We start from the raw sequence: 27,077 nt of genomic DNA on the forward strand, positions 1-27,077 counted from the left end.
ACTGAAGGCAGTTTCAGGCTTCCTTTTTCACCATGAGACGGAGAGAGAGAACCTTCATGTAAACTCTTTACCCTGCTACAAATAACACCTTTTGGTGTATGCCACAATTGCTTACTATCAGGCATCTTTAAAGGATGTGGGAAAGTGCTGTCCCTTCTCTTGACACTAACCCGCTACAAGTGTAATTGTCAGCCTCTGACAGTATTCAGTACTACCATTCCAGAAATACTTTATTTATAGGTAGGGTTGTATTACAACATACTTTGTCAGATTATCAAGGCTCATTTTTTTCCTCCATGTGCTCAGAATGATATAAAATCAGGCAGTCTGCATGTAAAGAGTGGTTCCAAGTGATCATGGGAAGTGAATTTAGATAATCTAGAGCTTATGAAATTCTGCTATGGAATGACCCCTTTGTGGTAAAGCTTCTGGCAAGCTCCTTTGATTAGCAATGTAGCAGAAAGCAAGGAGGAAAATTTAAGATCCCAGAATGTTTCCAAGTCGTCCTTTGTTCCAAATAATTTCTGGCAAACACATTAAGTAATAACATCTAAATAGGCCTTAGGGGCCAACGATAATTCTCCTAAAGGCCCCATACTTATTGATGTTTTTTCCCTGGCACTGAGAAGTTGTTCATCCATAAGATGCTTGAGCTTAACGTTCCTGCTTTGCTCATCTTCACACAGAGCTTACAGTCCTGAAGTCTGGAAGGATTTCAGCTACTTTCTTGCGGAGTTCCTCCCTCCTTTCTTCCTTTAATTTTTCCTCTTTCATAAGTTTTGGAAGTTTTTTCCATGTCTGAAATATGGTTGAAAGAATTCTCCTTTAAGAAACAGAGAAAGTAAAATACAAAAGAAAAGGTTATTTTCTCTATTTGTAGTTAAGAAGTACTTTGCAAACTTTAAAAATACAACACTACTTCCATGAGTGAGACTCCTTTAGAACAAACCCTTGGATAGAACATCCCCTTCCCATTGTCCAGTACCTGCTTTGTGCAAAGCAGTATTTAGGGGGTGTGGAAGATACAGACTTTAGACCAGGGGTGGGGAATCTAGGGCTTTGAGGTCACAGGTGGCCCTCTAGGTCCTCAAGTGCGGCCCTTTGACTGAATCCAAACATCACCCAACAAATCCCCTTAATAAAAGTATTTCTTCTGTAAAACTTGGACTCAGTCAAAAGGTCACACCCAGCGACCTGGAAGGCCACATGTAGCTTCAAGGCCACAGGTTCCCCAGCCCTGGTTTTAGACAAAACCCTGTGTCTCCCCTTGTGAAGCTCGTGGCCTGGTAGGGGCAGAAAGCAACAACACAGGCAAACATGACTCATGATAGTACATACAGGCAAAAAGAGAGTATGAAGCAAAGTGCTAGGTGAGGTCAGCCCTTGGGTTTGGTTAGCACTAAGTATCAGCATAAAAATTCTTGGCCCCTGTGTTATAGCAGCCTCTGGCCATGGGTACTGCAGAAGGGGACCACTTTCTAAGACTCATGGAACAAAAAACAGTCACTGAACAGTGAAGTTTCTTTGATACGCAATCGAAGTTAACAATGGGTTCTAAAACTTGAATCTATTCAGGGAGCTGGCAGGCAACCGGAATTCTAAAATCTAATCACAAAACAAGAAAGTCTGCCCAGCAATCCTGTTGTTGCTTCTTCTTTTTCCAAAGAGAAAAAACAAACAAAACCCAAACAACTTTCTGATCTGGGAAAATAGAAGCGTGAACTATCTGGCTTTGCAGCTGAGGGTCTCTTTCCATGGGAATAAGCATTCCTATCCCATGGGCTTTCAGGATACCTTGGCTGTATTCCATGATCATAATGTTGTCTTTTCCATAGACAGAGGTACAGGGAATTTGAATGGCACCCCCCAGACCCCTGCAGGCCTACAATATCTCCCAAGTTGATTCTCTCTTTAGAAAAGAGGCTTCTGATGAAGTTGTGCCATGGTAGGACATGGTTACTCTGTTAATTCGAAGGAATATGCAAAAAGGAAATGAAAAGTTAGACCCCATAAGACCATATATTCATTTACACCAAAATCTTTACAATTCTCCTATGTCTTTTCCCAATAAACTAGTTGTCTTTCATTTAATTCTAATTTTGTACAAAAATTTCAATTTTATGGTATCAAAATTGTCCGTTTTTCTCTTTCATGACAATCTTATCCTTTGGTCAGGAATTCTCCCCCATCCATTGTTGTGAAAGGTTATGTTTCCCTTCTCTAATTTGTTTGTGATGAGACCTTTTAGATTTAGGTAATGTATTCATTTGGAGCTTACTGTATATGAGATGAAGCCTCATTTCTGCCAGATTGCTTTCCTAGCAGTTTTGTTGATTAGTGAGTCTTTGTCCTTTGGGTTTAGTGAATATTCTGCTACTATGTGCTACTTCTGGGTCTTCTGTACTTAGTTCATTCCACTGATCGACTTTTAGATTTTTTTAATCAATACCAGATAGTTTTGATGATTACTCTTTGGTAGGTAGTTAGGTGGGGCAGCAGATAAGAGTGCTCGGCCTGGAGTCAGGAAGACCTGAGTTCAAATATGACCTCAGACACTTGCTGTGGGAGCCCTAGGCAAGTCATTTAACCTTTGTCTGCCTCAGTTTCCTCAACTGTAAAATGGGGAAGATAATAGCACCTACCTTGCAAGGTGGTTGTGATGATCAAATGAGATAATATCTGCAGAGCTCTTGGCACAGAGTGGGCACTATGTAAATGCTTATTTGCTTATTCCTTCCCCTCTCTTGGCAGTATAGTCTGAGGTCTGGTATTGCTAGATCCTCTCTTCCCTCTTTTCATTATTTCCCTTGAGATTCCTGACCTTTTATTTCTCCAGATGAATTATGTTATGTTGTCTAGTCTATAAAGTAACCCTCTGATCATTTAGTATGGCACTATATCTTAAAATTAAAGTTAGGTAGTATTGTCATTTCTATTATATTAGCACATTCTCCTTTTCTGGGAATTCCAGGTCTGTACCCTATCTGCCAGACATTTCCACCATCAATTCAAAGGAAACATGTATTCATTTTCATCTCAACAAGCATCAATCAACACTTGTTGAATTTGGCTATCAAATATTTGCCATATATGGACTGACAAGACTCCTGGGCTAGTTTGTCAGGATACAAAGATGTTCCTGCCCTCAGAGGAACTTCCAATTTATTATAGGGAGATGAGACATTAGAATGGAATAACCTAGTTTCAAGTTTCTACTTTATTCTTATGTCAAATGAAATGCTTTGGACTATATGATTTTTAAGGTCTGACACTCTGTGTGTATAGAAGATGTGTGGACAAAATGCTCTGAGATTTGTAGAAATGGCAGTCACTTTCAGTTTGGTTGGGGGGTAATGGTAGTGGTTAAGGTGGAGGGAACATAAGGTATGGTTTTATGGAGGAGGAAATATATGACATTTTACATATTACAAAGTAATTTTCTCACAACAGTACACCACCAACTTCTGTTAAAAAAAATTAAAGGGCACAGGAATAAATGGACCTTTTTGTAATATTGTAAATAATTATCTAAAACCAAGAGCTAGCATTATCCGAAAGGGAGAAACACCAGAGGCCTTTCCAATAAGATCAGGGGTCAAGTAAGGATTGTCTGCTGTCACCATTATTATTTGACAGAGCTTTAGAAATGCTAACCCTTAGCAATAAGACAAGAAAAATAAACTGAAGGAATAGGCATAGACAAAAAAGAGATAGATTGATGGTTTACTTAGAGAACCCTAGAGAGTCAATTAAAAATTAATTGAAGAAGTAACTTAAGTAAAGTAGCAGGATATAAAATAAACCCATAAAATAATTGGCCTCTTTTTCTATTACCTACAAAATCTATCAAGAAGAGATGGAAAAAGAAATTCGATTCAAAATAACTGGATACTGTATATGCAGAATATCAAGGAGTTCAGCTATGGCGATAGGGAGGAATCATATGAGTACCAGTACAAAACACTTTATAGAAGTAAGGACCTAAATAATTGGAGAGTTAGAAACCACACATTTCATCTGTGCCAATATAATAAAAGTGACAATACCTCCTAAATTTACAGATTTGGTGTCACACCAATCAAACTACCAAAGGGTTACTTTATGGTACAAGTTAAAATAATAACAAAATTTGTCTAGAGGAATAAAAGGTCAAGAATCTCTAGAGAAATGGAAAATAGCCAAAAAAGGGACAAAAGAAGGGAGCCTATCAGAACCAAATCTCAGATTATGCTATAGAGCAGTAATCACCAAAACTATTGGGATAGGTTAAAAAGTATAAAGGTGGATCAATGGAACAGATTAGGTATGTAAGAACCAGAAGCAAACATGGTAGCATTGTGTATGATAAACCCAAGGACTTCTACCTTACTTGGGAAGGATTTATTGTTCAACAAAAACTTGGGAAAAACTGGAAAACACCAGTCTGGCAGAATTAGGTTTTAGACTAACATCTCATACTAAATCCACAATAAGCTTCAACTAGATAGGAGATCTAGATACAAAAGGTGTTATCAAACAAATTAGAGGGGGGGGTGAGGAGTTATCTTTCATAACTATGAATAAGGTTAACATTCTTGACCAAACAGAGGATAGGGAAAGTCATAGGATATTAAAATGAACAATTTTGATTACGCATATAAAATAAAAGATGTTTTTTACAAATGAAATCAATGCATTTAGAAGAAAAAGTTGATGGGGAAAAAAAATCTTCACAGCAGACCTCTGATAGAGGTTGGATATCCAAAATAGATATTATGCAATTTATGCAAATATGTAAGAAGAAAAGCTATTCTAAAATAGATAAATGGTCAAAGGATATGAGCTTAATGGACTGGCAAAAATGACCAATTTTTTTGAAGGGATGTGACTTTGATAGGCACCCAAATGAGCTGTTTGTAGATTGGTGAAGTCATTCAATCACTCTAAAAAATAATCTGGAAGTATACAGCAAAAGTTTACTAAACTCTGAATACTTTTTAAACATTTTATTTTTCCCCAGTTACTTGTAAAGACAATTTTTAACATTTTTTTTAAATTTTGAGTTCCAAATTTTCTTTCTCCCTCCCTCACTTCTTCCTTCCTGAGACAGTAAGCAGTTTGATATAGGTGATACATGTTCAATCATGCAAAACATATTACCATGTTAGTCATGTTGTGAAAGAAGACACAGACCCAAAGGAAAAAGAAACCCACAAAAAAATACAGAAAGTGAAAAACAGTACGCTTTGATCTGCATTCAGACTCCGTGAGTTCTTTCTCTGGAGGTGAATGGTGTTTTTCATGATGAGTCCTTTGAAATTGTCTTGGATCACTGTATTGCTTAGAATAGCTAAGTCATTCACAGTTGATCAGCATAAAGTATTGCTGATACCGTGTACAATGCTCTCCTGGTTCTGCTTACCTCACTTTGTATCAGTTCATAGATATCTTTCCAGGTTTTTCTGAAATCAACTTGTTTCTCATTTCTTATAGCATGCATTTTGACAAAGCAATATTATCATGAGGCATATGCCACCAAAAAAAAATTTAAAGAGGGGGAAAAAACGTGTATGCACAAAAACATTTGTTCAAAAACATTTTATTATAGCAAATAACTGGAAACAAAGTGATTGCTCTCCTCAACTGGAGAATGACTAAGCAAATTATGGTGAATGAATGTAATGGAATATACATGTAAGAAATGATGAAAGGGACAGATTTAGAGGAACCTGGAATAGCTGTATGAACTGTACAGAATGAAGTGAACAGAAACAGGAGAAATAATTTCTACAGTGACTAAATTATTGTAAAGAAAAACTATGAGAACCTTTAAAACTTTGATCAATGCAATGATTAATCATGACTCCAGATAATCGATGATGAAGCATGCTTCTCCTCTTGGCAGGGAGGTGATACATAAGGAGAGCATAATTAGACATAAAATTTCAGACATGGTGCATGTGTAAATTTATTTTGCAAAACTATATTTATTTGCTACTAGGGAGGGTTTTCTTTTTCTTTTTTAAAGGGTAGAGCTGGGTAATGATAATGATACTAAAAAAAGAAAGAAAAAAGTGACAATGAAACATTATAAAAATACACAGAAGAGAGCTGGAGATAGTTCAAAACAGGACCCAAGAAGCAAGTCAAAGCTGGGACCACCATGTTAAACTGCATTTATAAAAACAAAAAACAAAACCCCTAAGATATACCTAGTGGAAAAAACAAACTAGATAACAGAAATGTGAAGTTTCATACAAAATACTCCTTTTTTCTTTATATATTGAAATGCTTGTGTTGTTGATGTTTATTAAGTACATAATCAAAAAGATTTTTTTTTTTAGTTCTTGGTTAAATTCTGGAACCATGAGTTCAAAAATGTCAGAAAAGGCCCATCACTATAGGACCAAGCCACAATTATTCAAGCATCTCTGATCTTGAACCAGCAAGTCCACTCACCTCAAAGCTAACTGACACAAAGTAGAGGATTTAGAAAAAGAAAAGGTTCTCTTTGCTCTTTTATGCTTCTTTCTTCTAATGTTATACCTTTTTCCTCCTCCTCCCTTGCTCCTCTCATTCTTCTCTCTCTTTGTAGGTGTCACAGATTTAAGGCTCCAGTTCCTTCATTTTGTAGATAAGTACACTGAGGCTGAGAACCTTGCCCAAGTCACAAAGTACTAAGTGGCAAAGCTGGTACCCAGACTGTGTGCCTCCAATCAATCAACATTTTTATTAAGAGCCTGTGGCTAACAAAAAGAGTCAAAACACAGTCCCTGCCCTCAAGGAGCTTATAACCTAATGAAGAAGACAACATGCAAACAAACATATAACCAAAAAGCCATATACAGGATAAAAAAGGAAATAACAGAGGGAAGAAATCAAGAAGTGTTGGGGAAGGCTCCCGGTAAAAGAAGGAATTTTAATTGGGATTTAAAGGATGTCAGAGAGTTGGTAGTTGGAGCAGAGAAGGGAGAGAGTTTCAGGTGGGGACAGTCAGAGAAAATGCCTGGAGCCAAGAGATGGAGTGTCTTGTTTGTGAAACAGCTAGGAAGCCAGGGCCACTTGCCTGAAGAATCCATGCCAGGGAGTAAGGTGTGAGAAGACTGGAAAGGTAAGAGGGGGCTAGGTCATGAAGGACATTTTGGATTTATTCCTGGAAAAAACAGGAAGCCACTGGAGTGTGTTGAGTAGGGAGGTGAGATGACTGAACTTCAATTCCAATGTTTTTTTCACTGCATTGGGCCGAGTGTCCTTATCGCCCATAGTCCTCCCTATGTCACTTACAAAGGGTGTGAAAAAGGAACTGAATTTCTTTTCTTTTTTTTAAAGGAATTGAATTTCAATTTGAAGAAGTGAATTTCCAGGAAATCTGTAAAAAATGGTGGGACAAAGCCAGAAAAACTGCATATGGTGAAGTTGGTCTCTAGTTAATTATCTGCAATTAGCCTTGAACTCAGTCTCTTTGAGGGTTTCAGTTTTTTGTTTTTTTGATTCCTGTTTGCTTATTCTCTCCTTTATTAAAATGTCTTTTGCCCATTTTTTGTATCCCTAGCTCCTTAGCAAAGTGCCTGGTGCTTAATAAATGTTGTTGTTTTTTTTTTTTGGTTGAGTGCCCCCACCTGTTCCTGTCCCTCAGGCAATTCTCTAACTCTCCACAGTAAACTGCAGAGCAAGGGCTTATCTGCAGTGGTGAGGGGAGTTTCCACTCAGGGAATTTTCTTAGCTGATGAAATCACAGAACCAATAAAAAAAATGTAGAATATTTAAATAAAAATTTAAAATGACAGTCTCCTACCGCTAGGAGCTTAAAATCTAGGACAGAAGATGAGGCATATGTACATGGTTCCTATTCTGGGCTAGGTACAAAACTCAACACATCTCCTTCCTGACTTTTTTTTATTTCTGCTAATGGTACCCTGACTTAATTAAACACCCCAGTTCTAAAGCTCAGTCAGAATTTCTTTCTGTCTGCCTCATCCTGCCATATTCACTGTTACCAAGTCCTGTCAAATCTTTTATATCTCTCCTCTGTTTCTGCCAGAGAAAACACTGCCATAACCTTCCCTTTGCATTTGCATCCAGATTGTTGCAATAATTTAAGTGGCCACACTGAACACCTCCTACTCACTAGCACCACCTGATCAGACTCCTCCTCCAAACCTTTCCTGGTTGCCTAATGCTTACAGGACAAAGTCCAACACCCTGTGTGGGCATTTAAGGCCTGCCACAACATGTCCCTTCCCAACCTCATCTTGCATCGCTCCCCCATATAATCCCTTCACTCCAGCAAAGTAGTGTTCTCACTGAACCTCAGACAAACTTGGTGTTTGGCTGCCTCCACATATATGTGTCGACACCATTTCTCCCTGCCAGGAATAACCCTCCTTTCTCCTCTCGACTTAAGGGAATTCTACTTATTTTTTAATAGCATCTCCATTAAGCCTACCTTGACTACTTTAGATGGAAGTGATTTTTTTCCTTCTCTGAAAGCATGACGCACTTACTCTCAATAATACTCATTTGGCATTCAGTCCTGGACTGCTATTTAACTGGACATATGTACAGTTATGCTATACATCTTCTCTAATGAAACTTTGAGCTCTTAGAGGGTTGGGAGCAACCCTTTTATTCCCTCTACAATGCCTAAAAACAGTGCCTTACATTAAATGAGATATACTTATTTCTATTAGAGAATGTGTTTCTCGGGGCAGCTAGGTGGCGCAGTGGATAGAGTACCGGCCCTGGATTCAGGAGGACCTGAGTTCAAATCTGCCCTCAGACACCTAACACTTACTAGCTGTGTGACCCTGGGCAAGTCACTTAACCCAACTGCCTAACAAAAAAAAAGAAAAAAAAAGAGAGTGTGTTTCTGGTTAGAAAAGCAGTGTTATAAAAATTACCCTATATTAATGTCTATGTTTTATTTTACTAGCCAAATTAATGTGGAATAAGTACAACTGAGCAGAGTCAGACTGGAGCTTGAGTTCTGATTACAGAACTTCAAAATAATGGTGTTGATACTATGAGAGAGAAATGTTCTTCTGGCTTTAGTCTCAGCATGGAAAAATAAAAGATTTATACAATGATCTGGAAGATATAGATAAATAACATGAAGCTCCATAGTGTTATCAAACTGTTTTTCTGCACATTCTTGCAACTTAAAGCCCAAGCCCAAGGACAAGAGCTTCTACTATGCCACATCGTTCTACTGCAACAAGTCTGGGGGGACTGAGATTATCAGCCGCCTCTGTAGAATAGAATAACGAAGCACCACAGAATGTCAATATTATTATTTTGTTAATTGAAAACCCTTCTTTTAGGTGTAATAAACCTACACAGGTATTAAAGCTGCAGGATTGCAAATGGCACTCCTTCTGAAAGCCCATACCCGTCCTGAGTTAGTGCCTCCCAAGCCCTTCAGGCTGCTTCTCTTACAGACCAAATGGATGTCCCTGCTGAACCCATCCCCACAAATGCTGAAGATCTAGAAGGAGGCTCCGAAACACTCGGGAGGCTACACTCCAGGGTGCACAGGAGTGTGGATGGGAGCCCTGAGGAGCAGTCACAAAACGCTGGAGATGACAGCATCCAATCCCATCATTTGGCAAGTGAGAGGGAAGTGAGGCCAGAAAGGTGGAGAACCTTCCCGTCCAAAGTCACAGGACTATAGTCTAGGCCTCCTGAATCCTAATCCAGGGCATTTTTCACTCTGGTATGCTGAGGAGATGGGGTTGGGAGAGAAACCAGAGAAGAGAACTTTGGTGATGGGTCAAAGGGATATTTTCCATCAACTTTCCAATTTGGTGTAAGCAAACATTTTCACAGAAAAATGGTCTTAGGATGTTTAGACAAAGCATGCTGTAATGAACTATATGATTGCTATAGTGAACATCTCAAAGGACATTTATCTGGTAATCTCATTATCTCTAGAAGGCTGCTCTCCCCCAACTAGAAGGAAGAAAAAAGTTTCTGAAATAGCTAAAATAGATGTCCAAAAGTCTACTTATTCTTTTTTAACATATAGCTGGTTCCTTGGTTTCCCAGCCCAAAACAAATTAGAAACTACAAAGGGGAAGAAGCTGTCCCCTCTTCACATGGCCTGCACTCCAGCCATCATCCTCACCTTTGCCTCCTCCTCCCCCCACAGGCAGGTCTGACTGTGTCCTGGGGACCCCTGGCTCTCATAGATGAGCTTTTGCCTTCTTTTGCCCAGAAACAGGTGTTAAAGTACAGTAAAATAATTAATGTTCATAATGCTGATCCTGAGTTATCTAGGAAGAGTAAAATTATGTTCAGAATCATCTGTATAAAGCGGCCAGGAAATGTTTACTCCACTTAATAATGGTTTTCATCACAGATAGTTCAAATAAAAGTTTTGACATTTAAAAGGGCAGGCTTCAGTTCCAAAGAATTTACTTCCTCCATGATGGGACAGGGACAAGACCTGTGATTTCACTGGTATAAGGAACTCCTAGGTAAGGAGAGTCCCTTTCCCAGTACAGGTCAGCACTTTCTCTGCCTGGCACATAGCAGGTGCTTAATAAGTGTTTATGACTGATGGAGAGCACGGGGAGGTTAGGTGGCTTGCCCAGGGTCACAAAGCCACTAGGTGTTAACAGGCAGGGCTTGAGCCTGGGTCTTCCTGGCTCCAAGGCCCTCTGTTTATCCATGGTTCCACATTTCCTCTCATTACCTGATGATGTAGGATAAAGGAGTTTCTTTGTAATAAGCAGTAATATAACAGCAACAATAATAATTAATAGCACCTGCTTATACTTCTATAAGCTTCTTCCTTTTTCATTTATGTCAGCTCATGTTATCTTACCACTATCTTCTGTGGAGTAGATAAGAAATCCATTTTGCAGATGGGAAAATGGGCCCAAAATGGTAAAGTCTAAGGTCTAAGACCAAAGTCTCCTGACACCTCCTCTTGGGATAGTTACCCTGATCCTCTAGTTCCTCGTTCTGCTCACCCAATCAGTGGTGTACATTGTAATCTGTATAGCAAGGTGCAAGGTTGCTGACTGTTTCTAGAACGCTGAACAGGCTTACCTGTCACTATGCCTGATGGCGATCTGAAGCTTCTTCTGAGCATCAATCTTTTCCTCACGGACCATATTAAGCCACGACATAAAAATGTTCTTCTGAAGAAATGCAGCATTAAATTTTCTTGCTTTTTCTTCTGCAATAGTTAGAGAATCCTTGTACTAGAAAGAGGAGAGAAGAATAGCAGTAAGAAATGTGATCTAACCTCTTGTTGCTTTAGACAACTCTTTAAGACTATAAATTTGGGAGAAGATGTCGGGGCAGCTAGGTGGCACAGTGGATACAACACCGACCCTGAAGTCAGGAGGACCTGAGTTCAAATCTGGCTTCAGACCAAACACTTGACACTAGCTGTGTGACCCTGGGCAAAGTCACTTAACCCCAATTGCCAAAAAACCCCCAAAAAAACAAAAACAAAAACAGAATGTAAGCTCCTTGAGGGCAAGAACAGATTGAGGGGCAGCTAGGTAGTGCAGTGGATAGAGCTCCAGCCTTGGAATAAGGAGGACCTGAGTTCAAATCTGGCTTCAGACACTCAATACTTACTAGCTGTGTGACCTTGGGCAAGTCACTTAACCCCGATTGCCTCACCAAAAAAAAAAAAAAAAAGAAGAAGAATCCATGGAGAAGATGTCAACCCTTCATTAGTACAGGACAGCAGTTCTCAAAGCATGGTCTGGGGACTCGAAGGGTCCCTAAGACCCTTTCAGGGGTGGGGGGCACAAGATTAAAATTATTTTTATAAAAATACTAAAACATTTTAATTTCTACTGTTATAAATTGCTGTTCAGTCATTTTCAGTCATGTCCAACTCTTCATTTCCCCATTTGGAGTTTTCTTGGAAAAGATACTGGTGTGGTTTTCCATTTCCTTCTCCAGGTCATCTGATAGATGAGAAAACTGAGGCAAACTTAAGTGACTTGCCTTTGGTAACACCACTAGTAAATGCCTAAGGTCAGATTTTGAACTCAGCTCTTCCTAACTCCAGACCTGGTGCTCTTTCCATTGTACCACCTAGCTGCCCCAGCATGGTAAATATCAACACATACAAACCACATATACAAGTGGTCCCCCTGAACACCTCCTACCCACTGGGGGGAAAGTGGTGGATCTCAACAATTTAAGAGTATAAAGGGGTCCTGAGACTGAAAAGTTTGAGAATCACTGGTACAGGGAAGCCCTGCATGAAAGAACTGTCTCTTCCAGTACAATCCTTGTACTAGAGAGAGATGTCAGGAATAGTAATGAGAAAAACAAATGCAGTGGATAAAGAATTAGAGAAAATAAGAGTGGATGTCCAGAGAGGAAGACATATACAAAAGCTCAGGAAGCCTAGAGAGCATGAGAACACATAAAGCCTTTAAAAGCCAGAATAATAGAATAGCTACATACAAAGATAACAGGAACAGATTACAATAAGGATGTTTTCACAGATATGGAATGAGAAACAGAAATGACCTATGAATGAGGCCTGAACTGATGAGACTTTTAAGGCAACCTTAATTAGTAAGGAGGATTTCAATTTTTTTTACACAAAAAGAATATTATCCTCAAGTTGGTATATTTGGCTGGGATGTTGTCTGCCTGAATTGTCTGAATCAGCTCTATCTGTGAAAAATTCCCAGAACACGATGAACTGGAGACAATCTAGATTCTATTTGCTTTTCATTTCATTGAACAGCAATCAGCCATTTGATGTATTTCTAGTGCCTTTTGCTTTTGGCCTTACCTCTAACCAGCTCCTAAAGGCTCTCTTAAGCAGTATCTGGGAGTAAAGTTTATCTGCCTGGGCCTTCTTCTTGGCCAGGCTTTCTTGGTTATAATGGAACCAGGTCAGTAGGTATTTCCTCTGAATTGTGGAGCAATAATGATTTTCTGCCACCTGGACAATTTTGGAAAAAAGAAAAGGAAGTTGTTTTTAGAAACACACTGTCTTTGCAAGATCCTCCACAACTCCATTCTGTTTGTAAAGATGCTAGCGGGATTAATCTTAAAATTAATTCATGTGGTAATCAAAGAGCTTCCTTCGCCCTATTTTTTTTAAACAGTTAAGAATTACATCATGATCTTTAAATGCCAATTCAAATCAACAAACATTTATTAAAATCTATTATATGCAAGATATTGTGATGGATGCTGGTGACAAAAAAATTTAAAAAATGACATTCTGCCCTCAAGGAGCTTACAGTCTAATAAAGGGCAGAGGCGGTGGGGGAGGGGTGCACTGGGATTTGTTGTCCCAAAAGTCTGGTTATTAAGGCTACTGACTAAGTAGCTACCAACTATACTCTTTGAATGAATGAAGCTTTGGGTATAAGTGGCTGGCACTATCTGGGTCTCCTTCTCTGGAGGCATCAACTCCAAATGAATTCACTTTTCCTATGTACTTATATACCTTACCTCCACCTTCTAGAGCTCTTCTTTTCCTTTGAGGTGCAGTTCAGGCATGATCTTCTGCGTGAAGTTTTCCCTGATCTCCCTACCACCTCCCACACTCCACCTCCTACTGCTAGTGCCTTCCATCCCAAACAACATTGTGTTTAATGACTATCTTTATGTGCATATTTATCAACTTTATGCTATATCTATTTTAATTTCGGCTTATGGTCTCCCCCATCACAATGTAAGTTCACTGAATATTGAGACTGCATCATTCTTTGTATTTATACTCTTAGCAGCTAGCTCAGTTCCTGGAATACAAAAGGTTATTAATAAATCCTTATTCATTGATTACTTGACAATGACATAATTGAAAAAAGAGCCAAATATCCATCTATACACTTTGTAATTTAAATGTTATTACTGAAATGACAGTTTTAGAGTTGGGAGAAACTTGAGCAGCCAGATAGATGGTTCTGTCACATTCTCCATTCTACACAATCCACATGCTACTTACAGACTGATGACCTCTAATGGCTAGAAGACCACAAATTCCTCAAGTAGTCCATTGTACTTTTGGACAGATCTTCACTTTTAGGATTTTTTCCCTTTAAACAGTCAAACCTAAATCTTCCTCTTGGCAACTTCCACCTGGTTCTACCCTCAGAACCAAACTGAAGAAGTCCAATTGTCTTCCATGTGAGGGCCCTTAAAATAACTGAGGACAGCTATCCCCAGGCCAAAAAATATCTCCAGTTCCTTTGGCTAGGGCTTGTGGCATGATCTCAAGACCCTTCACCATGTGTTTTATCAATGAATGTCTTTCCTAATATGTGGGGCTCAGAATGACACAGAATAGCCATAGAGAGCCATTTGAAGAGGATATTAGGCTGTCTGCAAACAATAACTCAATGCTTAGCAATCTAAATGTGAGATCTTTTACTACTGAAGGAACTGAATCATATCAATATTGATACGAGAAGGCAAAATGAAGTTGCACCTGAATAAATCAGAGAATAACAAATCCAGAGATTTATATTTCCAGATACTCTCTGGCTAGAAGAGATAGCTAACATAGATGAAAGACTCAGGATCCCAAAAGATCTGACCAGGCTAGAAAGATAGGATAAGTGTTTTAAAAGTAAATTACAACCAGCTTTCCTGCATATTAAACATAATAAAATCCACTAGAAAGAGAAAGAAAAGGAAATTCTCTTAAATATCTTTCAAGGTATACAGTAGAATTCTACAAATACAACAACATAACCTTCTTTGCAGAAAAAAGAAAGATTTAAATAATTGGAAAAATATTAATTGCTCATGGTTGGGCTGTGCCAATGGAATAAAAATGACAATAGTACCTAATTTGGTTTAGGGATCCAACACCATACCAATCAAATTACCTGAGGGTTACTTTACAGAACTAGGAAGAATAATAACAAAATTCCCCTGGAGAAACAAAAGGTCAAAAATCTCAAAGTAATGGAAAAAAATGGGGAAAACTGGCGCTAGCAGTACTGGATCTCAAACTATACTACAAAACTATCATCATCATCATCATCAATATCATAGCCAGCAGTCGTATAGCATTTTAAGGTTTGCAAAACATACTACAATTATTGTCTCATTGAATCCTCACAAAACCCTGAGAGGCAGATGCTATTATTATCATCCCCATTTTACAAATAAGGAAACTGAAGCAAACAGAATTTAACTGATTTGCCGATGTTTGAGGTAGGATTTGAACTCAGGTCTTCCTGACTCCAAGTCCAGTGTGCTATCTACTGCACCATACATCTGCAGTTAGAATTAGAGGCACAGTGAATCATTACACTCGGAATAGACATCTGAGTTCAAATCCTTCCTGTCTACTGGCCACTTCTCTACCGACTACAAACATGCCCATGTCTCTCCCAACCTCACTCTATCCATACATCCCAATGAGCTATTATCCCATATTTCTCCTCCCTTTTGTGGCAAAACTTGAGAAGGCCATCTATAATAGGCACCTCTACTTCCTCCCCTCTCTTCTTAACTCTCTGATATCTGACCTCGTCACTCAACCAAAACGGCTCTCTCCAAAGTCACTAGTCATCTCTCCACTGCCAAGTCCAATGGACTTTTCTCAGTTCCCTTCTTGAACTCTCTGCAGCCTTTGATGCTCTCAAGCACCCTCTTCTTGATACTCTCTTTTCGTGTGATACTGCTTTCTCCTGGTTCTCCTGCTTATCTGACTGCTCCTTCTCAGTCTTTCCATTGATGGATCTTCACCCAGGTCATGTCTGCTAACCGAGGGTATCCCTCAGGGTTCTATTCTGGGCCTCTTTCTCTTTATGCTATTTCTCTTGGTGATCTCATTAGCTCCCATGGATTCAATCATCTCTATGCTGATAATTCTCAAATCTATTTATCCACCCCTAAACTTTCAGCTGACCTCCAGTCTTGCATTGTCAATTGCCCCAGGCTTAAACTGGATGTCTTATAGACATTTTAAACTAAACATATCCAAAACTGAACTCATTATCTTTCCCTCCAAATTCTCCCTCTTCCAAACTTTCCCATTATCGTCAAAGGCATCACAATACTCCCAGTCATCCAGATTTGCAACCTCAGTATCATCCTCTAGCTTCACCTGCTCTCATCTCACATATCCAATCTGTTGCCAAGTCTAGTCATTTCTACTTTACCAACATATCTCACATATGGCCTTCTCTCCAGTCATACCTACCATCCTCTTCTCCCAGCAGGCCCTCATCACCTCACCTCCATACCGCTACTATAGCTTGCTGGTTGGCTAGCCTGTAAGTCTCTCCCCATTCCAGCTGCCAAAGTAATTTTTCTGACCATGTCTCCCCTCCTATTCAGTAAGCTCCAGTGGCTCCTTATCACCTCCAGAATCAGATAGAAAAATCCTCTGTTTCATGCTCAAAGCCCTTTATGACCTAGATGAGTGACCCTCCCCCAACTGCCTTTTCAGTCCTCTTATACCTAACCCTCTCATACTTTGATCCAGTAACAATGTTCTTCTAGCAATTCCTTCAATAAGACCTTCCATCTCTTGCTCAGGACATTTTTACCGACTTTCCCCCATGCCTGGAATGTTCTCCCTCGTCTCCTTCAAGTCCCTGCTAAAATTCTACCTTCTGCAGGAAGCCTTTCCCAATCCTTCCTAATTCTAGGGCCTTCCCTCTGTTGATTATTTCCAATCTATCTTATATATAGCTTGTTTTTACATGGTGGTTTGAATGTTTTCTTCCCCATTATATGGTGAGCTCCTCAAAGGCAGCGGCTGTCTTTTGCCTTTCTTTGTATGCCCAGCACATAGTGGGTACTTAATAAATGCTCATCAACTGAATGACTAATCATTTTAATGAGAATTTGGACAAACTTGTCAAATGGGTACATGTTACAGGCCTCTATTATAAAGAGTCCTACACATTTAATTTTTAAAATCAATTTTGAGCAACTTAGTTTTTTCACTGAATGTCATGTTGCTCATCTATAACTCAATATAAGAATCAGAACAATGCCAGCAGCCTCTATTTTAGATGAGTTTATGTATATCTATAATGTCTTTTCTTTACCTTGCAAAAAAGATACTCTTGATTGGGAGAGCTTATCCTTTTTTGTGTCATGGACTCCTTTGGCAGCCTAGTGAAGCATATAGACCCCTTCTCAGAATAATATTTTTTAAAAAAAAATTCATAATGGAAGGAAATGCTAAATTTCAGTAAGATGTTAGTGAAAATAAAGACTTATCTCTGTGTGTGTGCATATTTATATATCTGTATATATATATATATATATATATATATATATATATAAAACTGAAATTCTCTATAACAGAAATATATATACACAGATATATCTTTATATATGTAGATATATATCTATGCATATATATCTACATATATAAATTTCAGTTAGATGTCAGTGAAAATATATATCTATATATAAGTTTCAGTTAGAGGTTAGCAAATAAAGATACATATATATCTCAATCAAATAAAGATACATATATATCAATGAAGATATAGCTGTGTGTATATATACATAATATATATATGTCTTATGTATATATACACACAGCTATATCTTCATTTGTGTATAGCACACACACACAGATATATTTTTATTTTCACTAACCTCTAACCAAAATTTAGCATTTTCTTCAATTCTGAATTTTAAAAAATATTATTTTGAGAAGGGCTCCATATGCTTCACCAGGCTGCCAGAGGAGTCCATGACACACAAAAAAAGGATAAGCTCTCCTGATCGAGAGTTTACATAGATCCATGTAGAAAGATATCCTGGATCAGAATCCTTTTTTATGTGACATGGATTGGAATTTAGATGAGGGAAAAAATACATACATATATATCATAATCTACAGCTATCATCTATCTCTATCTTTCTATCTCTCTAGCATCTATCTATCTATATCAATCTGTCTGTATCTGTTTCTATCATTTATCTATAACCCTCTGTCTGTATCTGCCTGCCTATCTGTATGTATCCGTCTCTGTCAATCTATCATCTGTCTGTCTGTCTGTGGGTCTGTTTGTTATCTATCTACTCTATTTATCTATCTGTCTGTCTACCTATCTCTGTATCATCTGACATCTCTCTATCTCTCTAGCTATCTCTATCAATCTATCATCTATCTGTATCTGTCTGTATCTTTCAATCATCTATCTGTCTGTCTCTATCTCTGTATCTATCTGTCTCTATCTATCTTTGTATCTCCTCTCTCTCTCTCTCTCTCTCTCTCTCTCTCTCTCTCTCTCTCTCTCTCTCTCTCTCTCTCTCTCTCTCTGTGTCTCCCTACCTACCTACCTGTCTGTCTATCTATCTATCTATCTACCTACCTACCTATCTCTGTATCCATCCATCCATAGTTTTTCTCCATCCAAGCTCCTAGCCCCTGTGCCGACGACATAGGGCCCTGTGATGGCCCCTGCTCCAGATAGGGGCTGTGTGTGCGTGCTGGGGTTGGGTCCCCTCACCTCCATGTTGTGCTTGCTCTGACTCAGGAGTCTCTTCCAGGGCTCCAGGCCCTTCCCCCGCAGCAGGGCCCGCTCGTAATGGTCTTTGGCCTTGGCCTGGAGCTGCTGGTTCCTCTCGGCTCTCCTCTGCTTCTCTAGCTCTCTCTGGGGAAAGAAGGGACCCCCAAGGCTTTAGTGGCTGCCCTGCACCCCCCAGGGAGGAGGTCTGGGTGCCCAGCTTTATTTCATTCCCAGACAGCAGTGTGGCCCAGTGGTGGGCTCACCCACCCCCGGCAGGGTGCCGGCTGCCTTGAAAATGTGGGAGGTCCACCCTTGCCCTGTCTGGCCACAGCAGGGACAGTGGGGAGGGGTCCCTGGTCACCTGGGAGGTGCCTGGGCAGCTCTGGATGGACAGAGGTCCCTCCTTCTGTCCCTCCTCACCTCCCTGTGGCTTCCTCAGAGCTAGGAAGAGGAAGGCAGCGGGGGCAGGGAATATTTGCATAGGCCCCAGCCCTCCCCACCACCAGGGGGCACAGGCCTTGTTCCTAGTGGAGCCTGAGGGAGCGCATGTACACACACACACACGCGTGTATACATGCAGGGCCCACAGGACACCAGGCCTGCCCGGCAGCACGGGCAGTGTTTGATCATTCCTGGGAAAAGGCCCACGGGCAGACAATCAAATGCCACCACATGGCCTGTTGAGAGACCAGCTCTTCCATTCTATTCTTCCTCGCTGAAAACAGGCCCTAAAAAAGATCTTAAGGACAAAAAGTGTCCACAGTGAATGGCACAAGCCAGCCAGCTCCTGAGCCCCTGGGATTCCCCCGGTTATAGTGCCAGGGGAGACAAGAACAAAAGCCTCCTCTGCGATTGACCCCGTGGCAGAATTCTGGCTTCTCATGCCCGGCCTTTATTTAGAGAGGGCTGGCAGGTTGGGACTCTTGCAAGTCCTCCCTGTGGGGGACCAGAGAACAAAAAGCCCTGGTCAGCCCTGGCCTCCCATCAGAACCACTCCGGCCAAGCTCTGAAAACAGCGGGGAGGAGGGGTGTGTGTGTTCTGCCTTCTGTGAGGCTGTAGGATGAAATACACTGGCCTGGCAAGCTCAGAGGACAAGCACGCTCCTCTGAGAGCCTCTGAGAATCGGAGCCATCCTTCCAGGAGGAAGCACTTGTGAAACTGTTAGAAAGAGGCAAGAGTCAGGTCATTTCTGAAAAGGGTTTACAGTGGTTTCTCCTTTTAAACAAGAAGATGGAGTGGAGGGAGGAGGGACCAGGAAAGTTTCTATATCTACAAGAGCACGGAGATAAAAGAATAAAGGGGAATCTGATGAGACAATAACTCCTTCAGGGGAAGCAGGAGTTTCAGAGACAAAAACCAAATATCCCAGTGCCTGTGGGTGCATATCCCCAGTGTTCGTATAACTAATTCCCTGGAAGGAGTAAGTGATATTATAATGCTGTGGTCATCAAATGGAAAAGCCACCTTTGTTCAAATGAGTAGTTCCCATCTTAATGAGGCTGGCTAATGATAATAATAATAATGATAGAGCACAGTCGTAACATTAATAATAACAACACTAATTATCAATAATAATGATGATAATAATAACAAAGCACAGTAGTAGTAGTAATAACAACAACAACCAGCATTTACATAGCACTTTAAAATTTGCTAAATGCTTTAAATACATTATCTAATTTCACTCTCATGACAACCGTATGAGCAGGGGTATGCTGGTAAATGTTCAACTGGTTCTCTGGCAGGAGAAATGTCACACATGTCACACTTTTAAGTTTAACATGCATTATTAATGTTTTCTCTGTCACTTTCTTAGGTCTAGATCACCAACCAAACAATAAATCAAGCCCTGGTTTGTAGCGTTTGCTGATCTCTGAGGTGATACGCTCACACTGAATATTCAATAATCAGCTCACTAACTGGTGGGAGCTGGCTCTAGCACACCCCTACCTGGGAGGCAGGGGTCATTATTACCCTCAATTTACAGGTGACGAAACTCAGGCAGACAGAGGTTTGGTGACTTGCCCAGAGTCAAAGCTGATTAGTGACCAAGGTAGGATTTCTGCCTCCAAGTCCATAACTCTGTTGTACCACTTAGCTACCTATATTTAAGTATGCCATTCTAGATAAAGATGTTTCTGAATTAAGTACAGTACACAGGAGTAATTGTACTGTATGAGAGGGGGAAGGGTGTGTGAAGAATCCTATGTCTACATGCCTAGCATGAAAGTAAAATCTACCAAAAGAATCACCACTGATGTGGATTTCAAGTCTCAGACTTTAATTAATTATGACTTGAGGCTTTTAACCTGTCCATCTGGCGAAGGCTGTTGATTAGGATCCATGAGAAAAGGTTAGCAGCTGTAACAATGCTGTATATTTATTTATGTAGTGTATGCGACAGAAAAGCTAAAAACATTTTAGCCCCAAACTTTACTTAGCTAGATTGCTTGGAGAATGGGATGTTCTGATTAACTATGTTTTTTTATGGTTATCTGAGGGTCAATTAAATTTTCTGATTAACTAAAGGTTAAGAAAAAATGCTATTATATTTTGCTCCTTTTCTTATATTTTCAATTTAATTCAGCAAAGTTTTGTTAAGCTTTATTACTATGTACAAGATACTGGGTTAATTGCTGAATATCAAAGACAAAAATGAAGTAGTCTCTATCTTCAAAGACTTTCCATTTTATTATATATAGTAAGCATATTTGTAAAGAAAAAGTAATTGGAAGAAGAAGAGAGTACTAGGAGATAGAGGGGGAAATCAGGGAAAAATACACATAAGAGGTGGCACAGGAGCTGAGACTTGGAGGAAGACAAAGATTCTCACATTGCAAACATGAGGGGTGACTTGTGTGAATGCATAGGAGTGAAAAGCAGAATGAGAAGTCTGAGAAGCAAGTAGCACAGCTTGATTAGAGCATAAAGTGCATGAAGAGGAATAATATGAAATAAGGTTTCAAAGGAGGGATGGATGACACCAGGCTGTAGTGACCCAGAAGTTCCAAGCTGAAGGGTTTGTATTTTATCCTAGAGGTCATGTAGTAGAGATACTAAAGGCTTCTGAACTGGGAGATTATATGGTCTGATCTGTGCTTTAGGAAGATTATTTTATTTTTCCCCACTAAATAGTATTTTATTTTTTCCAATTACATATATAGTTTTCAACATTCACTTTTATGAGATTTTGAGTTCCAATTTTTTTCTCCCTCCCTCCTCAAGATGGCAAGCAATCTGATATAGGCTATACATGCACAATCATGTCAAATGCAGTGCCATATTGTGAAAGAATCAGAACAAAAGGAGAAAACCAAGAGAAAGAAAAAAACCAAAAAAGAAAAAAGAGAGAGAGAGAGAAAATTGTATGCTTCAATCTGCATTCATACTCCATAGTTCTTTCTCTGGATGTGGATGGCATTTTCCATCATGAGTCTTTTGAACTGTCTTAGATCATTGTATTGCTGAGAAGAACTAAATCTAACAAAGTTGTTCATCGCACAATGTTGCTGTCACTGTGTACAATGTCTCCTGGTTCTGCTCAGCATCAGTTCACATAAGTCTCTCCAGGTTTTTCTGAAATCAGCCCACTCATCATTTCTTATTGCATATTACATTCATATACCACAACTTGTTTAACCATTCCCCTATTAATGGGCATCCCCTCAAATTCCAATTCTTGGCCACCACAAAAAGAGCTGCTATAAATATTTTTGTACATGTGAGTCATTTTCCTGTTTTTATGATCTCTTTGCGATATATACCTAGTAGTGCTATTGCTGGGTCAAGGGGTACGCACAGTTTTACAGCCCTCTGGACATAGTTAGGAAGATTATTTTAGCAGCTATGTGAAGGATGGGCTAGAGAGGGGAGAGATCAGTTTAGAGGCTGTCACAATAATCAAGGTAAGGAATGATGAGGCTCTGAATTAGGGTAATGGCTGTGTGAATGGAGAAGAGGTAGACATATATATGTGAAAGATGTTGTAAAGGTCAAATACATCAAACTCAGCAACTGATTGGATACAGAGGGTGAGGAGAAGAAAAGAGTCAAAGATGTTTCTGAGATTACAAACCAGAGTGATTAAGACGATGGTGATGCCTTTAAAATAAACAGCTATGTTTGGAGACAAGGTAAGTTTAGCGAAGAAGGGGGAGAGGAGCAGTTTTTTTAGACATGTTGAGTTTGGAATGCCCCTGAGACATCCAGATAATGATATCTGGCATGTAGATGGTGAAGGTGATGTGGTACTAGAGTTCAGAAAGGAGATTAGGTGTGTATATATAGATCTGGGGCTTATCAATCCACACAGCTGTATGACCTCAACAGGGGAGACACTACAGAAAGAGAAGAGGGCCCAGAACAGAGTCTTGTGGTATACTTATGCTTAAGGGGATAGAGACGATGAACCAGCAAAAGAGACTTAACAGGAAGTAGTCAAGCATGGAGGAGAACTGGGAGTGAGCAGAGGTGACAGACTGGAAGAACAGAGAAGGAGGGAGGGACTAGAGGTCACAGTGAGGAGAAGAAATAAGGCAGAGAGAAAGACAGAAGCATAGGAGAACAGAATAGAGAGGGCTGTTTTTATAGTTTAAAATCATAGAAGTACCAGTTAAGGCTAATGGTGAGATCAAAAGTGTGACTGTTCTCATGGGTGGCTGAGGTAGAGTTAAGATGTGCTGGCAAATGTTTAACAACTGACTCTACCCCCCCAAAAAAGTGTGCCCAACATAGTTCTAAGTTTAATCTGCAATTATTAACATAAGTCTAGACAATCACAAAACATTAAACCAAGCCCTGATTTGTAGCTTACTGATTTCTGAGGGGTAAATGCTCACACTGAGCCCTGGCACATCCCAGATGCAGGTCATAGAAGCTGAAGAAGTGTATGAACGTCATTGTGTTGACATGGAGAGGAAGACCAAAGGTATTGAACTCATTGAAAAAGAAAGGTGACTTGGAGGTAGAGGGCAGCCACAGTGGGTAATGATCAGGAAGGTTGGAGTGACCCATAAAGGAGAAGGTGCTGAGTGACAAAAAGCTACCCAGGGAAGATTTGAGATGACCAAGTGGAGTAAGGAGTGTGCTGGCTCCTCCTTCTGGGGACAACGTATGAGAAAGAGCACCTAACACTGGAGACAGGGACTAAGGATGATCTTCTGCGGTCCCCAGACAACAGCATGTGACAGAAGAGTTCTAGAATAAAGATTAACACCAGAGGCTGACTTTGTGCCAACACAGTAGCTGCATGGGGCACAGGAGGTGAAGGGTAGGCTTGAACCGGACAAGCAGCCAGGGATGATTTTCACTTGGGCAGATGGCCATTAGGATACAATGATTACAGAAGCATTCTGAGGCTCTTTTCTTCATTTTCCTACATTCATTTAATTCTAAAAGGCACCAAAGGTAATAGAAAAAACATCCCCCCCCCCCCGCATTTAGACACCAAAATCTGACCTTGTTCATTTGACATCTTCCAAATTATAAACGATACTGATCTGTCAACATGAACTTCATGGGGTCCAGCAGAAGCAATATTGTACCAGTATAGGAAGGTAAAAAGGTTTTCTGCACTAAGGTGGTAGATCTAAGGAACACACACAGAATATAAGTCAGTTTGGCCAAAAAGCTATATAGCTATAAAGGGTTTTCTCAAGTCTCAATTATTCAGCAAACACTGTAAGCAAATGAAGACTTCTTTTACATATTTATCTTTGACAGACCCTAACATTTTGGGGAAAAAGGTCAAGGAATTAATTAATTTGGGGCACACAATTTGGTTCTGCTAGAGTAGTGTTTGGGAAAACAGAAGCACTGGGACAGGATCAATGTGATAAAACCCATTTGCTTTCCAGCCACTTCATCTATCAATCATTCATTAATCAAAGAGGCTTCCCTACAACACATGCATTTAACTGGAGAAATCACACTCTTTAAGTGTTACTAGTAATAAGGTATTGAATGACCTATCATTTTAAAGTTAAAGTTGGTTCAGCAAAAGTTGTAGGATATAAAATCATCATTATTTCTCACACCATATACCAAGAAAAGGTCAAAATAGGTACATGATTTAGACATAAAAGGTGGATATCATAAGCAAATTAGGGGAGCAAGGAAAATTTCACCTGTTAGGTCTATGGATAAGGGAAGAATTTATGACCAGATAAGATAGAGAGCATTATAAGATATAAAATGGATAATTTTGATTACATTAAATTAAAAAGTTTTTGCACAAACAAAACCAATGCAACCAAGATTAGAAGGAAAGCAGGAAACTGGGAAAAAGTTTTTATAGCAAGTTTCTCTGATAAAGGCCTCATTTCTCAAATATGTTGAGAATGGAATCAAATTTATAAGAACATGAATCATTCCTCAAATTATAAGTGGTCAAAGGGTATGAACAGGTAGTTTTCAAAAAAAAAATCAAAGCTATCTATTATCATACTTAAAAAATTCTCTAAATCACTATTGATCAGAGAAATGCAAATTAAAACAACTCTTAGGTACCACCTTACACCCATTAGACTGGCTAATATGACAGAAGAGGAAAATGACAAATGTTGGAGGGAATGTGGAAAAATTGGGACTTTAATACACTATTTGGTAGAGTTGTGAACTGATCCAACTATTCTGGGGAGCAATTTGGAACTATGTTCAAAGGGCTTCAAAACTGTTTATACCCTTTAGCCCAGCAACACCACTACTAGGTCTGTATCACAAAAAGATCAAAGAATAGGGAAAAGGACATTTATGTACAAACATATTTATAGCAGTCTTTTTGTGGAAGCAAAGAATTGGAAATTGAGGGGATGCCCATCAACTAGAGAATGGCTGAATAAGTTGTGGTGTATGAATGTAATGCAATACTATTGTGCCATAAGAAATTATGAACAGGATGCTTTCAGAAAAATCTGGAAAGACTTATATGATACAATATAAGATGAACAGAACCAGGAAAACATTGTACATAATAACAGCAATATTGTACAATGATCAACTTGTGGATGACTTAGTTACTCTGAGCAATACAATGATTCAAGACAATTCTGAAGGACTTAGGATGAAAAATGCTGTTCTCCTCCAGAGAAAAAACTGATGGAGTCTGAATGCAGATTGAAGCATACTTTTTTCAGTTTATTTTTCTTGGGTGGTTTTGGTTTTTTTTTTGTCTGTTTTTCTTTTGCAACATGGCTAACATGGAAATATGTTTTTCAGGACTTCATATGTACAATCTATATCAAATTGCTTGTCTTCTCAAGGGGGGGAGGGAGACAGAGAGTTTGGAATTCAAAAATTTTAAAAACAAATGTTAAAATTTTATTTTATATGTAATTAAGAAAGAAGAAAAGAGGACAAATAGTTAAAGTTGGGTTGGTCTTATTTAAAGTGATATCTGTACTACTAAAAAGTGCTAGACAAAAGGCTAAATTTAAAAGAAAAAAAACCCTAGGTTTTAAGAAAAAAGATTTGCAGGAAATATATCAGCTACAACAAGTCTGATTTTAAAAAGTCTCTACAGAACTGATCTGTCTCTATAAGAATAATAATATGAACTCTCCAATTCAACTTAATTCAGCAATTTATTAAGTGGCTACTGGGTTCTAGGGCATTGTTACTAGGCACTGCAAATGCAAAGACAAAAATGAAAAGTCTCTGTTCTCAAGCAACTTATACTATACTGGGGATTTTACAACATGTATATAAGTGAGAAATGTATTTTTCAACTCTCATTGGCTGGCCACGTTGTTCGAATGCCAAATGTACACTTGCCTAAAAGACTATTTTATGGAGAGCTCACACAAAGTAAGTGTTTACATGGTGGTCAGAAAAAACGATACAAGAACACTCTCAAGGTCTCTCTGAAGAATTCTGGAATTGATTGCATGACATGGGAGATACTGGCTCAGGACCACCCAGCATGGCCCTGAAAGAAGAAAGTGCTGTGCTCTGTGAGCAAAGTAGAAGTGAAGTAACTCAAAAGAAATGCGAGACATGCAAATTTACAGAATCCACCCCAAGTATTCACAGGGACTTCTCGTGCCCAAACTGTGGTAGAGCATTCTGAGCTTGCATTATCAGTCTGATTAGCTACAGTTGGAACATTGTGACTTGACTCTAACACAGAGATGTCACTTTGGTCCTCTTTGAGAAAGAAGGACAACAACCAACCAACCGACCATAAGGGAGCAAATACTCCAATGGCTCGGGGATTCCATTGATGCTGTAGTCACTCTATTGATTCAAATGGTAATCCATCTATTCCTTGTCCATGCCCTCCCATAAATCTGCCACAGCAGCTCCACTCAGGCAGCCTTCCCCTACATTTCCCGACATTGTGTGGAAGCCAAGGGAGCTTGTGAACTCTCTATGGTTTATGCCTTCACTCTTGCTACCTGCCTATCTTTCTTTTCTTTCTGGTCACATATTTCTTTAAGCACATTTCCTGAATAATTCCTTAGTTGAGGCCTTCCACAATTCCCCCTGACATTATGAGGATAGCAGTAGAGTACTCTGGCTATCCATCTATTACTCTTCCCTTTGGCCATAGAACCAGCCTTCTCCTCTAACTATAACACATTCCCTGATGACATCTTTTATTTCTTTTCTTTTTTTTTTTTGCTTAGGCAGTTGGAGTTAAGTGGCTTGCCTTAGGTCACACAGCTAGT

At 39.4% G+C, this 27,077-nt stretch overlaps 1 protein-coding gene across 1 annotated transcript in view; it reads right to left on the bottom strand.

The window, feature by feature from the left end:
- Positions 1-212: 212 nt before the first annotated feature.
- CCDC191 (coiled-coil domain containing 191) overlaps positions 213-27,077 on the bottom strand; it is a 108,327-nt gene continuing 81,462 nt past the window's right edge. The window contains exons 14-17 of the mRNA XM_021007151.2: positions 18,411-18,554; positions 12,755-12,907; positions 11,032-11,186; positions 213-823 (exon numbers count right to left, since the gene is read on the bottom strand). Coding sequence (XP_020862810.1) covers positions 679-823; positions 11,032-11,186; positions 12,755-12,907; positions 18,411-18,554 — 597 coding nt within the window. The 3' untranslated portion in view covers positions 213-678. The remainder of the gene's footprint in view (positions 824-11,031; positions 11,187-12,754; positions 12,908-18,410; positions 18,555-27,077) is intronic.

Source organism: Phascolarctos cinereus, unplaced genomic scaffold (assembly GCF_003287225.1).
Source record: "Phascolarctos cinereus isolate Bilbo 61053 unplaced genomic scaffold, phaCin_HiC Scaffold_726;HRSCAF=1367, whole genome shotgun sequence".
NCBI lineage: Eukaryota > Metazoa > Chordata > Mammalia > Diprotodontia > Phascolarctidae > Phascolarctos > Phascolarctos cinereus.